This window comes from Pelobates fuscus, chromosome 4 (genome assembly GCF_036172605.1).
Source record: "Pelobates fuscus isolate aPelFus1 chromosome 4, aPelFus1.pri, whole genome shotgun sequence".
In the NCBI taxonomy this organism is placed as follows: domain Eukaryota; kingdom Metazoa; phylum Chordata; class Amphibia; order Anura; family Pelobatidae; genus Pelobates; species Pelobates fuscus.
In genome coordinates this window covers 30,388,864-30,404,527 of record NC_086320.1, presented here as the reverse complement: position 1 = coordinate 30,404,527, position 15,664 = coordinate 30,388,864, and the positions used below count along the sequence as shown (strand labels likewise).

Genomic DNA, 15,664 nt, shown 5'->3' with positions numbered 1-15,664 from the left:
GGAAAAAGGGAGCAGGGATATGGGACGGTAGTTAGAGGGGGTGGATGGGTCGAGGGATGGTTTTTTTAGTATAGGTACTACAGTGGCATGTTTAAGGTCAGCAGGGACGATGCCAGAAGAGAGTGAGCAGTTGAAGATGTGTGTTAGAGAAGGCACAAGACAAGTGGAGAGAGATCTAATAAGGTGAGATGGGACAGGATCGAGCGGGCAAGTGGTGGGGCGAGAGGAGCAAAGAAGAGCAGCCACCTCTTGGTCAGTAGCTGGGGAGAATGTCTGAAGGGTAGGAAAGGCATGATCTATGTGTGATTGAGAAACAGAAAGGCAAGGAGGGGAGAATTCTTTCCTTAGCTGTTCAATCTTGTCAGTGAAGTAACATGCAAAGTTATCAGCAGTAAGGTTAGTTTTGGGGGTGGCCACAGCATGGCGAAGAAGAGAATTAAAGGTGTCAAAGAGACGCCTGGGGTTGCGGGAACATGAACTAATGAGAGTGGAAAAAATAGGACTGTTTGGCAAGGGCAAGGGCTGCACTGTATGAACACAATATGAATCTATAATGGAGAAAGTCTGATTGTGTACGAGACTTCCTCCAGGAGCGTTCAGCACAACGGGAGCATCTTTGCAGGTAGCGCGTTGATTTAGTATGCCATGGTTGGGGGCGGGTCCTCCTCGAGGTGCTTGTTTGGAGTGGCGCTGCAGTGTTCAAGGCAGATGTAAGAGTAGAGTTATATATGGAGATGGCCTGTGAAGGACAGGAGAGGGAAGGGATGGACAGCAGTTGTGAATCAATGTCAGCTGACAACTGTTGGAGATCAAGAGAATTAAGGTCCCTCCTGAGTTGAGGGGGGTTAGGCTGAGGTTTTTGGGTGAGGGGGTATGTGAGAGCAAATGATAAGAGGTGGTGATCAGAGAGTGGATATGGAGTGTTGCAGATATTAGATACTGTACATGCATAAGTGAAGATTAGGTCAAGGGTATTGCCAGCTACATGGGTGGGAGAATTTGCCCACTGCGATAGCCCGAGGGAGGAAGTCATTGAAAGTAGTTTAGTGGCTGCAGAGGTCAAAGGTGGGTTTATAGGAATATTGAAGTCCCCGAGAATTAGGGATGGAATGTTAGAAGAGAGGAAATAGGGTAGCCAGGCAGCAAAGTGGTCAAGGAAGAGAAGAGGGGAACCAGGGGGACGGTAAATAACAGCAATGTTAGCAGAGAAGGGTTTGAAAAGGCGAATTGAGTGTATTTCAAATGATGGGAAAGAGAGAGAAGGGGGGGTGGGAAGAGGTTTAAAAGAGCAGTGAGGGGAGAGGAGAAACCCAACACCACCACCTTTACATTCAGAGTTTCTTGGGTTGTGGGTAAGTTGGAGACCACCGAAGGACAAAGATGCAGGGGTGGCAGTGTCAGAGGGGGAGAGCCAGGTTTCTGTTATGGCTAGTAAATCTATAGAATATAGAATATAGTACTGTAAAGATGTCTGCAATGCCCAGCCTGTATAGTGTGATGAATATCTGCTAGGGGAGAAATAATAATATAGGACAAAACTTTCAGAAATACAGATGCCGGACTTTAACCAAGCAACTATATTAATGTGTTCAGATATGTTTACATTATACTGACATTTTGGAAATTTGCATTCCCAAAAATTTCAACAATCATAAACAGGTTATTGAGCCATTTCTTCTATATTAGAGAAAAACAAGTTGCAAGAGAGGTGAGAACGGACAACAGCTCAATTAGCCTGCTCTTCGATGGATCCCTGGTCAGATCTCAAGCTGGTTTTAGCTCATCTAGTGCCATTACAGAGAGAACATATCTGAAGCATGTCAGACTGGTCCCACCCATATGGGTAGTCCAAATCCAAAATGCCAGCAGGTTCTCTCTGCACGAGAGATACAGCAACTGAGAGATATAGCAATGGGCTATATAGCCCAATTTTTGGTTAGTGAAAAAAATTGATTGCTCTGGATTGTGAGGACTGGTGAGTGGTGACATCTCTGTTAATAGTTACATATCTGTTAATGATCAAATGAAATGTGAAATGTAATTTTCAATAGTTTTTGAACATTTGTATTTGAAATTAATAAATGATAATCTGTTAACATCTGTGTATGAAAAATAATTTTCCCCTTCGATGTCCCAATGTTTATTAACAACAGCACTTGGCTAAAGTATCACAGAATAATTGTCCTTATAAATTCTTTATTTTTTTCCTTACAGATTTCCAAATGCTTTTAAGTCCATTTCATCCTTACGAGAATCATTCCCGGAGATCTCTGGATACTGTTACTGTGCAGATAGTCTTGGACGCGAGCTTGCTGACACTGGTAATTATTATTGAATCCTCGCAAGCCAAAATATAATTAAATACATTGTATTATGCAAAAAGGGGAACTGTCACGTCTGTGAAATTTTCACCATTGAATAAATAATTGAAAATCACCTATAACTGGTTTTAACATTTTTTAAAATAAATTATTCATTATACATTTATAATACAGATTTAAAAAATTGCATTATTACTATAGGTCAAGACAATTGAAAATGAAGAGGAAATTTAATAGCATACATGTTTATTCACTAAAAGAAAATCCAAAATGATTTCAAATTTAATTTCAAATTCATTGTCCAAGTAGCTGAAATGGAAAAATTCTGTAAGTCAGCTAACTTTCCAGTTCAGCAAATTTGACCTTCACTTGAAATTCACAGATTTTACTATTAACGTGATGTAAAGTCATGATTTTATTAACGACATGGAGGGGAGTATTATGCTGCACTCTTTCTTTATTTCCCTTAGCAGCAGATAAAAAAAAATAACATAAACAGTATGGTAACAATAAATAGTCTGAGTGGTACATCTTCCTAGCGACAGGAACAGCCAATCGGATTCCACTCTCTGGCATAATAGGTGGTGTCTAGTAAACAGTTTCCTCTTTATTTGCGATCCCGAACAAGGACAACCATCCAACAGAAAAGGGAACACCAACAAAGAGAATGCCAATAAGGATACAATGTCAAATCAAGGTGTAATAGAGAGGAGAAATATGGTAATATCCTAGTATAAAACTGGATGTATTCATAAGTCATAGTGCATATCATCAAACATAACTAGGCAAAATAGATTGACGTACTTTAGATTACATTCAGACAATCATAACAGGAAAATCCCATACTCAAAGACTTACTGTGAAGTCAACTTACCCATATTCAATCAATCCTCGGGATGGGAGGGAGGGATAATACTCGCCTCTGTGTGGTTAATAAAATCATGACTTTACGTCATTTAATAGTAAAATCTGTGAATTTTAATAAGACACGGAGGCTCCTATTATGCTGGTTTAAAGCTGAGAAACTCCAGTCCCCGCGAAGTGTTGTATAGATCTAAAATAAAAATTATGAAAGGTAGATTCCGAGGACCAGTCAGCCGCTTTCAAAATGTCCTCAAGGCGGCAGTCAATCAAGGAGGCCTTGGAGGCCATTTCCCCTTGAACTGAATGAGGTGAAAATAGTGAGGTATCAATACCAGTTTGAGACATAATCCATTTGAAGAATAAGTGCTCTGTGTAATATATAAGGCGCTTAGTGATAAATATATAGAGACATAATCCATTTGACCCAACGAGCCAGGGTAGGGGTAGACACTGGCCGATGCGGTTTCTGGAAGGACACAAAGAGCTTGTGTTTCGATGGGTCTCGTAATGAAGAGGTGTGAAGTTCATATGTTCGTAGGCATGCGACCGGACTTAAGAGTGGTCTGTCAGGGAAAGATGGATAAAAAACTTTTTTCGATGAAATCTTAGTTCTTCCAGGTATATCAAAAATTACCCTTTTTAGAATATAGGAACACGCAGTAATATTCAGAGCTCTGACATCAGAAACCCTCTTGCAGGATATTAGACAGAGGAGCTTGGCTAGTTTTGCCGACAGTTGCTTCAGGGATAGAGAGGTATTAGTCGGCCAGGATTTGAGAAAGTTGAGGATGATAGAAACCCATAATACTGAACAACGTGGAAATGGAGGACATGCAAATCTGATACTACGTAGGAGTCTACACACCGTAGGATGGCATCCAACCAGGGTTCCATCCACACCTTTGTATCCAGCCGATATGGAAGAACAGTACAGGTTCACTGTTTGGTAGGCTTTATCATCATCAAATATTGAGGTTAGGAAGTGGAGAATTGAGGTCAGAGATGACGATACACGATCCAAATTTTGTTCTGGACTGTTGCTATAACTGCAGCAGGAAACGAAGAATCAACGCAAAGGGTGGAAATGCATAATTCCTTGCGGACGTCCAGTCTTGGGTGAAAGCATCTTAGTGCTGATGGGTCCGGTCTCCAACTGAAGAACCTGGGAAGTTGTATATTCAGAAATGCATTACCTGACTATTGTGCCAAAAATTAGTAGCAAGGACCTTCGGATGAGTTCAGATGGATATGGATTGAAATGATCCGTATACTTACGTATATCCCTGAAGTGAGGCTGCAGCTCGGTACGTGCTTGCAGACGAACGCCGTCCTCACCGGCAGTCAGTATACGGATCATTTCAATCCATATCCATCTGAACTCATCCGAAGGTCCTTGCTACTAATTTTTGGCACAATAGTCTGGTAATGCATTTCTGAATGATTTTTTACCTGTATTTTTAATATTCCTACTATTTTAATATATGGAATAAACTGGTACTTTTGTTACAATCAAATCCAGTTTTTTTTTGCTTTTTTGCTTCAGTTCACTAGCGAATCACTGTAATCATTCACTGCAATCATTGCCTAAAGCTTGCAGTTCCTTATACTGTAATGCTTGATATTAAGTTACTTTCCAGCTTTGATGATACAAAGTATATTATTTAGAACAAGCAGCATCACTCACCCCCACTGATTGGGGATCTAGATACTTGTTCCTCACATTTCTTGCTGCATATCTAGTTTAGTATCTTGTTTTTATATATATTTTTTATCCATATTTTATTTCTGTTTCCTTCTTATTTTAATAAATTTTACTATTTTTGGTCCAGATTTTTTATGTAAATCTATTTTTAGTTAAGTCCATTCTGTTTTCTTGCACCATATGTTCATATTATCTCACGTTGAAAGAGATATCACACTCATTGTACATTTAAAGGTACAGCATTCTCCCATACATTTTGCTCAAGCCATTAGTCACTTAGCTAGCTCCTGGAGTTTACACTCTTTTTGAGTGTTTTTTTACTCATTACTTTATATATCTGGCTACGTGGTCTGAGGGAGACCATTCTGATTACCGTGGGTGGTGCAGATCATCGGGGGGCAAATAGGGGTTCACCATGGGGATACAAATACTTAGCTGCGTCCCCTGAGGCCCCATGCTCTATGTCAATGTTAACTGTTTTAACCATACTAGGGTCTTGGGAAGGGTCAGATTTCTCGACTCCAATGTCAGAATCATGGATCCTCCGAATCGTCCATATAGGACTCTTCCTCAATATCGCTGACTCAGAATCTAATTGGGCTTTTTCCCTCTTCAATAGTCTAGCCGATTTTGCCTGGCTAGTGGCTCTTCTGCCCGGTAGCAGATTAATCACACCATCTGTGACAAGTGTAAAGCTGTCCATCTGTGATATTGAGGAGTGCTTAACCTTAGCAAGGGCTTTGAGGCCAGAATGAGGCTGCACAAGAGCAGTTAAAGGCAGAGCCTAGATAGTAGTCGGCTCAGCCGATCTCTGTGCCTGAATCAAGGCGTGTGCAAATGTCTGTGACAGGGAGTCAGACATTACTAACATTGGCAACATTAGGGCTTTAGTCATGGCTTTTGACATAGAATTGTCAATCAGGGTCTGCATTTCAGCAGAAGCATCAAACTCATTGGAGATAACGGCAGACGCACCTGAAGGCACAAAACCAACCTGACTGGGTGCAATAGACCAAGAGGGTGCTGAAGCATCTTTGTCAGATGGCATTTTGGTTGTGTAGAACTGACAGGTGCAATAATACAAAATATAATACCAAATATAACCTAGGTGAAGGGTTGATTAACCCAGAAATAGAGGATCTAGTGGAAAGGAAAATTGTTTTACTCACAAAAAGTGAAACAGTAGTAATTATAAGCAGGAATACCAGAGCCATCCAACCGCTACTAAAACTAAACCCCAACTCCGAGTTTCGGCCGTTGGAGGCAGTACTAGGGTCAGGACGCGGGAAAAAAACAAGAAAATGTCTGCCGCAAACGGAAATGTCGCAGCGAGCAGTAAAACACATGAATAAGTAGGAGAACCAAGAGTGTGTTCGTGGAAATGAAGGCAAGGCTAATAGAGCGTTCATGGTAAACATACAAATAAGCAGCTCATATAAGGCGTCCTCTGCATTCGGGGGAAAAAACTCCCGAACACTACGTTTGTGGGGCAAAACTCCCGAACAGGATAACTGAATGAAATGCGTGTGTGCACGTTCAAATCCAGTAAATGGCGGTTGGACGGTTAGAAGTGAGGAAAAATGGTGCGAAAGCGCCAAACAGGGCACCAGAACTCTCTGCAGACGTCCCTGAGCCTCATTAATTAACACTGGGCCCAGAGAAGTCAGAAAGAAAATAAAACAAGCTCAAAAGGGAAAATTATATATACACATTTAGAACAATGGAACTTGATGGACGCAGGTTTCTTTTCACTATGTAACTATGTAACAATGAAATTTAATAAGTAATCATAATATCAGATAGTAATACTGAAATAACTAAATTAAATATTACAAATATTAAACTCCACAATATAATACAGTAAGAAATATGTAATAATAATTAAGAAATTTAAGAATATTATGTAGAAGAATATCCCACCATTAAGAAACTGTTACTTAACTGAGGGAGCAGCAAATAGAGAGGAAAATGTATACTAGACACCGCCTATTATGCTGGAGAGTGGAATTCGATTGGCTGTTCCTGTCGCTAGGAAGATGTACCACTCAGACTATTTATTGTTACCATCTGGTTTATGTTATATTTTTTCTTTGCTGCTGAGGGAAATAAAGTAAGAGTGCAGCATAATAGGAGCCTCCGTGTCTTAATAAAATTCTCACTTTAGTGAGTAACCCTACTTTCTGTCTTTGTAAGGATTTATTGATTTTAGTATTACACCTACGAAGTGCTACAGGGCTGCAAAGAAGCTGATAACAATAGTTTGTGGTGATTTCAGTTGTCACTGAATAGTACGTGAACCCAGTTTGTCAAAACACAATGGAGTCTTTGTTGAACTTAGTAGATATAGTTTTACTATAGTTTTCAAAAAGATGATACACATTTTATGCTAAACATGACCTTATTAAAGCGAAACGCATCAGTCCCTTGTATTTTATAACTTTAGTTTATGTTTTTACATAGCTTGATAACACTTGCATGTATGTTCGTGATCTCCTTGGTTCTTACTTTGGTGTTTGCCCCCACAGGTTTAGAGCTGCTTTTGGGGGAGGTCCAAGACACAGAAGATCTTGCAGGACAATTCCGTTCTCGCTTGTTCACAGACACAGCCGTCTATCGTATTCTCCAAAGACGATTTCTAGGAGTTCAGCTAATTATATCTGGCAAATTTAGATGTAAGCACAAAAAACAGTTTTTCTGACTAGGAGTACATTTTATGGAGCTTTTGAATTACATTTGTACGGTCGCAAATTAAATTCATATCTTTCAGAATTGTCTATTGGCTGTTCCAAACCAATGAATGACTGAATCACGCAGAAGAATTGTATCCATCATGCGATTTAGGACTTTGTGATTTGGTCATTTGGTGATTTGGTTGTTTGTTATAAATGCACAAGTCTATTATTTAACTTTATTTGTGGGCATCAAGTCTAATATTACAGGAACCCTCTAGGTACCATAACCAGTAGAGGGTGCTAAAGTGGTTATGGTGCTGGTAATCCCATGGTGCTGTCCTCTGGTAATCTGTCAAACCATTCACAATTGATCTAACACTTACCTTGCGGAATTTGGCATCCGCGGTCATTACGATCTGAGTTGATCCAATAAAGCATACGTTAATACGTGAATACGTTAATGTGGTTTCAACAATATTCACTGTAGAGCCGTGATCTGACACTCTGTGAATACTGTTTACCTGTCTGTCTGTGTGCCTGTAAATCTTAAATGCAAATAATTTAATGTGTAACATTGTATCCATTTATATAAAATTTGTACTTAGATCTTTTAAACCAAATGATGGTTAATCCATTTCTCTCTTGTATATATCTATATGTGCCTTTTGGCAGGTCCTTCTATATGTGAAGTTCAAAGGTTTACGGCCTCTTCCATGGGAGATGTATATACACCATCTTGCACCGACAACGGGGACTATGAACCTGTCCAATGCCAAGTTGGAGGTCAGTGTTGGTGTGTGGATTCTAAAGGACGTGAAATCTATGGATCTCGAATACAAGGAAAATCCCCAAATTGCAGTGAGTAAAACAAAGAAATAAATAGCCTTGATACAGACTAGACATTAAAGGTTTAAAGTTTAAAATTAGATATTCATTCAATCCTTTTACTGCATACCACTATCCCTCTTTTCATTAGAAATCAAGTGAGGTCAATATGAACTCATACCCTGTGGTAGCTCTATAGCAGTGTTCTTTCCATTACTCAGTTAAAAACCATGGACTGTGGTTGAACAGACTAGAGCTCTTATGCATTGCACAACAAATTGGCACCAGAAACTGTCTTATGAATGTTAATAAAACTTTTTGTTCTACTGAGGTTCCTATCTGTTATGCTAGAAAGCTCGAACTAATTGTCAATTAATGCTCCTTATTAAATTGCTCTTGCCTGAATCAAAGGTTCATGTAAGGTGAGGCCAACGTGTAATTAACAAAAGTAGTGGGCTTGTAAAGTAATTTCCTGTTAAGCATAATATTGTTTTTGTCCACTAGATGGCGATCACTCTCATCCACGATTGTAGCTAAAACAGACATGTCAATTGATTAGGCAACGTCCGACATGATGATGGCTTTCAGAGAGGAAACGGCTGGTGATAAAGCTGTTGATAAATGCATTAAATAGAAAAATGGTTTCACAAACTATAAATTAGGAGCACGGATCTTCTTAAAAACTCTAATACAATGGGATCATGTTTAATATGAAAATTCTGGATTCTGTACAATGTTATTTTTGGAAAACAATTCCTGTATTTTAAACATTCAACGAAAAAGCTTGAGATTAGTTTACGTTGATAAGAAACATAAGTGCTTTTGGGACCTTCTCGAAGGTTTACAAAATAAGCAATTTAATAACACTAAGAAGATTTGATAAAATATTTCCACTTGAAATTCATTTAATTAGATGTTTTTCAATGTATGCTAATACAATTTTTAATGTAATCTGCAGATAATCATCAAGATTGTTCTACAAGGAGACGACAAGCTTTGTCTAGTTTGTTTTTTGGACCTAGTGGACATTTTGGCCAAAAAAGCTTATTTGTCACTCAGGAGGAAGAATTAGGCACTAAATTAAACACAAACCACTGTCCTTCCTATATTTCGGAGTCATACCAAAAGTCTGGCCTTTTAATTCCAATCAGTGAGAAATTCAAGAACACACAACCTAAACTAGAGAACTTTATTAGTGATATGGTCAATGGTCTCTTCGCTTCCAGAAACTTAATACAAGTTGCTCAAAAGTCAAAAAGTAACTTCAAGATATTTAAACAAAATCTGTTTGGAGGAAAATACCTAAAAAACATGGCTGGACTTAACTTCACTGGATCCGTCGGTACAAGAAGCAAATTCAATTTTAGTGAATTTTTTCAGCAAATTGGCTTAACAGGAATGTACAGCGGAGGAAACTTCGTAGAACTTGCTAAATTGTTTTCATCTGAAGAAAATTCTTACTTAACGAAAGAGTCATCCAACTTCTCCAAACAAAGCTTTGATCTAAACCAACCTATTCAAGGTAGTTTTGGCCAAACTGTAAATCTAAAGGAAAATCAAAATCGTGTTACACTTTTTGAGTCGATTCTAGAACAAGAGGAATTTACTACACTTTTACGCATTGTCATTTCATTCCCACCAAAGATTTCCCAAGATATTTCTGAGGCTGTCCAAATAATCATGCAGTCAAAAAACTGTGAGAAGAGAAATCTTGATGTTTTTGTCCCAACGTGCACTGAAGACGGGAGATTTGATGAAATTCAGTGCAGCAAATCAGAGTGCTGGTGTGTGGATTATCAGGGTAAGGAAATAGAAGGTTCTAGAATACAAGACAAGCAGCCACGATGTCCCACAAAGTGTGAAAAGGAACGTGAACAACAAAAACTCATAAAGAAAAGTCTACCTGCTGGATCAGAGCCCTATGTTCCATCTTGCGACCTAAAAGGGGACTTTTACCCTGTACAGTGTTCTGGTAAACAGTGCTTCTGTGTTAACATGGAAGGAGGAACTATTCCTGGAACTCGAACATTGTCTGGGGAAAATATTCAATGTAAGTTCCTCAATAATCTTAAAATAAAATAACATAGCAATTCTCCATTAGCTAGGTCCTTGTTAAATGGAAGAATTAGTTAGATCAGTGGTTTCCAAACTTTTTAGGTTCAAGGTGCCCTTAATATTTCAGTATTTTTCCAAGGCACCCCAAGTCAACATTTCTAGGTTGTATATCTGTACAGCGCTGCGGCATTTACTGGCGCTATAGTGTAATGTACAGTGTTGGCGTTTGAAGGGGTGCTTGTATATAGTTATTGTGTTGTAATACAGGGGTGTGTTTTGTATGTAATGTTTGAGTTTGATTGCAGGGGTGTGTTTGTATGTAATATTTGCGTTTGGTTGCAGGGGTGTGTTTGAATGTTATGTTCACTTTTAAATGTGGGTGTACATTTGTGTGAAGTTTTTGTGTTTCAGTAAAGGGGTGTGTTTATATATCCTTTTGGAGTGAATGGAGAGGTGTGTTTGTATGTAATTTTGTGTTAGATTGCAGGAGTGTGCTCGTATGTTGTGCTGTGTATGACTGCTTGGATGTCTGCACATACACTACCACATATACACATACTTACACAGATATACATACACACAAATTCATATAGACACCAACATGTACACACACATAGATAGACACACACCAACACATATACACACACACTGACACATACACACACTTTAACACACACATACACTGACATATACACACACATGCACCCTGACACACACAAACAAACATGATACATGCACACACCATGATACAGATACACACACTGACATAACACACACAATGACACAGACGAATATCCTCTCACACACATGTGTGCACACACACAGTCACACACTGACACAGAAGCACAACCTGACACACACAGAGATGCACACAAGCTCATACATACACACACACTCGTAACTTAAACACACACACTCATACATACACACACACTCATACACACACACACTCATAAACACACACACACACTCATAACTTAAACACACATACTCATACATACACACACACTCATACACACACACTCATAACTTAAACACACACACTCATACATACACACACACACACACACTCACTCATACATACACACACTCATACACACACACACTCATACACACACACTCATAACTTAAACACACACACTCATACATACACACACACACACACACGCACACACACACACACACACACGTGATGTTTTTAATATCTCCAGCCACCCTCCTGTTAGCTTCCCTAAGGGTGGCTTGGAGTTCTGCTGGTTGAAGTGAGGGGTCTGGAGCTCTTCATGCTCCTCTCGCCTCATGCTGCGGCTGCCTCCTCTCCCTCTCGTGCTGTCTCCCTGCAGGATGCTGGGAGGAAGTGACAGGCTGTAAACTTCTACGATCAGAGAAATTGTGCTGCTAATTGCGTCATTCCTCTTTCAAACTCTTGAACAGCCTTTACTTACAAAATTATAAAACTAACGATAGTAATGACATAAAAGCAAATTTGCAAAGCGTGAACCTGTCAACCACAAAAGGAGAATGTAACGAACAACCCTTTTTTTTTTCTTTCGTTTGCTATAATGAGTGATTTCCAATCTAGCGCTGAGTTATTAATAGAGTATTATGTGTCAGACAAGTACAGGAGCTACTGACTTGGTGGCTGCCACATTGTGCTGTGTCATAAAATGCTCTGGGTTGGGTATTAAAGTCCAGAGAGTGTCCATTTAGCATTTTGGCCACTTTGCTAGTCTGTTGGATTGGTATTCCCCGCGAAGGGTCTGATGTCACCCAAGTTTGAAAAAATAAATAAATACATATTTAAATAGCATTGTCACAGTCCGGTTTAGCATGCCAAAAGTTCACAATTTCGAGCCCCCTTGAGTTGATGTCTCATGGTCCTGTGTGGGCCGCTTTAGGATGAGAGAGCCCTGTGGGAGGTTGTGGGTGTCCTCTTTTAGGTCCCGGTGTCATATGGTAATAGCAAGGCTGAGGGAGGTATTCCTGATGGCATGTAAGGAGCTGCGGGCTGCAATGGGTAAGTGTACTTTTGCTTGTAGGTGGCATGTTGGGGCCAGAAGACCTGTGACTCCGGTCTCTCTCACTGGGGCACAAACGGTTTGGTTGATGCCTGGTTCCATCTGTGCGCGGGTAGGTTGTTCTCTGGTGGCGTGATGTGAATTAGAGAGTCCTCTGGTAGGCCCAGGGGCCGAGGCAGTGCGGTAGCCTCCTCCAGGTTTGTGATGGAGTGGGTTGTGTTGTTGTGCATAACTTGCAGTGTCCGCAGTGTGCGCCAGCGGTACGGTATGTTGCTCTTCCTGAGTAAGGCCGTGAATGGTTGTAGCGATCCCCGCCATTGTAAGGTGTCCCCGGACAGGTCTGCATAAAACTGTAATGTCATGTTTTCGAACTGATACGGCGTGGACCCTTTAAGGGCAGCTAGCATTGCTGTTTTTTCTGTATATGTGCGGAACTTGATCACAAGGTCTCTTGGCGCTGTCGCTGGGGCTCTGCAGGGTTTAGGGACCCGGAAAACTGCCTCTACCTGGGTATTTTTGGCTTGTCAGGTGCAGGAGTTCTTCCACCTGGGATGTCCTCGGGGACTCTGCGGACCTTCACGTTGTTGCGGCGCCTTTGATCTTCCAGCGCCGCAAATCGCTGTTCCGTCTTGGATTGTTGCGCTTTAAGCGTCTCCACCTCTTGTTGAAGCTCTGCTATGTTCTGGGCCTGTGTTTCAGTGGAGGCCTCCACCTTCCCTATACGACCCACTAGGCCCGTGAGGTATGTACATCGGCCTGGATTATTTTTTGTAGGTCCCCCAGCATGTCTTTGAGCACCTTTGCCGTAACAGGCCTGGAGTCCCCTATTGTGGGAGCTTGTTGTGCCAACGGAGTGAACATGCTGCCTGCATAGTCGTCTAGGCTGAGATCTTCTGAGGTGTGTGTATAGTCCTCTAGTTCGGCGGCCATTTTGGCTCCATGTGCGCTTTGCGCCTGGCGGAACAAATCGCCAATGTTGACTCCCGGCTTGGGTTTGTCTGCTTTTTGGTTTTTCTCCTCATGTCGTTTGTGGTTCGGTTGGGGACTGTCACTCCCGTGTTTTCCGTCGGGAGCCGTAAGTTTAATCAAATTGGGTGCAGAGCCCATCGAATGTGCAACCGTCTCGTTCTGCTGCTCATGGAATTACAGGTTTAACCACTAAAAACTCCAGATTGGAGATTCTTTCCTAATTCAGCTGTAAGTGACTGAAATTTGCAATTCTCTTATGAATTTCTCACAATTTCCAGATAAGTTAAAAACCTTATAGTTGTATGCATACACACAGAGGCAACCTACTTGTTGGTGGCTTGTGAACAAATCGAGTCTCTTGAATTTCAGTTGCCATGTTACATGCCAGAGATTCTGGAGAAAATTCTGATTATTTCTTTTTTTAAGATATTTTACTTATTATCATAACTTTCATTTTTCAGGTCCCAGCAAATGCCAGCTGACTGCGAGCAATGCCTTTCTAGAGACTGCCAAGATGCTACTGGCTGACACGGGGTCTGCTGTTCAGCTTTCTCAAGTGTATATACCTCAGTGTTTGGAAAATGGAGACTGGAGATCTGTCCAATGCAGTGGACCCACTGAACAAGCCTTGGAAGTCTACCAGATCTGGAAAACACAGAACAGAAATACTTCTTACTCTGAAATGCTTCGCTTAATTTTGACCTATAAAAATAGTTCTCAGAGTTTTTCAGACTTCCTTCTGGCTCTATATAAAAATGGACATCAAAATGTATTTCCGCTTTTTTCTAAATACCCCGGTTTTAATGATATTCCAGAATACGTCCTCAAAGGCAACATAACAGTAGATACAGATAATATATTACTAAATCCGTATATATTTTGGAAAATTTTGAGTGGTACACAAACATTTTACCCTGGAAACTATGGAGACTTTTCAGTACCTCTAAGCCACTTTGAACTTCGTAATTGTTGGTGTGTTGATCTGGATGGACAGAAACTTCAAGGAACAGAAATGCCGAACAAGATCCCAAAATGTAAGAAACAACTTTTCAGGTGGTGAAATATACAAAAATCTATCATGAAGAAATTGCCCTGCCCATGTTATTGCAAAAGTCTCCATATATTTATTTTCATTTGTTTTATTTATATATTGTTAAAAGAATGATTCTATGATTTACTTGCAATAGTGTCACAAGTCAACGTTACTTCTTAGAGCCTAGTAATGCGATCAGTTATCCCAGATTTAAATCTAACACGAGAATTCAAAGGGAATTTCAAATTTAAGGAAATAACACCCAAACTAGAAATATCTCTACGTCGGCTTGGTTTTCAGTTCTTAAATTTAAAGTTAATTTTGAACTCATGTCGAGTTCTTACTTTGGTAGATAACCCTGTTAGGGTGTTTTAAATTTATCTGCAATTATAGCAAATTAATCATTTATATTAAGAGCTTTATAATTGCTTAATCAATAATTCGATTAGGTTTATTTTAATGCATTGTATAGAATTGAGTGCATGTACTCACTTTAAGCATGTCTTGTTTAAGGAGAAAATTCACTTTATATGGTATAATCTAGCATATTTAAAATAATGATTTGTATGGACACAACAGCTTTAATATGAGAATAATATAATATTAGGAACGTACTGTATGTGCCATAAGTTTAAACTTATTAGTGACTCCTGTTCATTCCTGTTTTATACTCAGCGAACGTATCTTGATCGTTTATGTATCACATTGATAAGTGCAGTCCCATTGCTGTAATATAAACATAATTGGGTTTCCCAAGACATCAACAGTGGGATTTATTTTTTACCCGGAGAATAAAAACTTAGTAAATCTAGATTTAAATTGCGGTTTAGACAGATGAAGTCTAAAACAATATCCACTAATGAAGATGTTGATTCTTGAATTATGTATTTGAATTTATAGTATATTCTAATATATTTTATTACATTTTTCAGGTCCAGGGACTTGTGAACTTGCCAAATTAAAAACCACCGAATTCACTGAGTTTGCCGAGAAGCTAATTTCTGCTTCCAATGCTTCTCAGTTTCCTCTGGGACATGGTTTCCTTTTAGCAAATGGAATACGGCTGTCGGAGAGTGAGCTCTTTTACAACAATAGCTTCTTACAATCCGGAGTACCACTTTCTGAGAGTTTCATGAGCAGAGATACATTTAGCCTCCAACTAGCTGCCCAAAGCAGTAAGTATTCTTTATAAAGTGAAGACGATG

At 39.8% G+C, this 15,664-nt stretch overlaps 1 protein-coding gene across 1 annotated transcript in view; it reads left to right on the top strand.

Annotated features, from left to right (window-relative positions):
- TG (thyroglobulin) overlaps positions 1–15,664 on the top strand; it is a 262,451-nt gene that overhangs the window by 22,995 nt on the left and 223,792 nt on the right. Inside the window, exons 6-11 of the mRNA XM_063451042.1 lie at positions 2,215–2,321; positions 7,413–7,559; positions 8,232–8,417; positions 9,343–10,434; positions 13,888–14,460; positions 15,392–15,634. Coding sequence (XP_063307112.1) covers positions 2,215–2,321; positions 7,413–7,559; positions 8,232–8,417; positions 9,343–10,434; positions 13,888–14,460; positions 15,392–15,634 — 2,348 coding nt within the window. The remainder of the gene's footprint in view (positions 1–2,214; positions 2,322–7,412; positions 7,560–8,231; positions 8,418–9,342; positions 10,435–13,887; positions 14,461–15,391; positions 15,635–15,664) is intronic.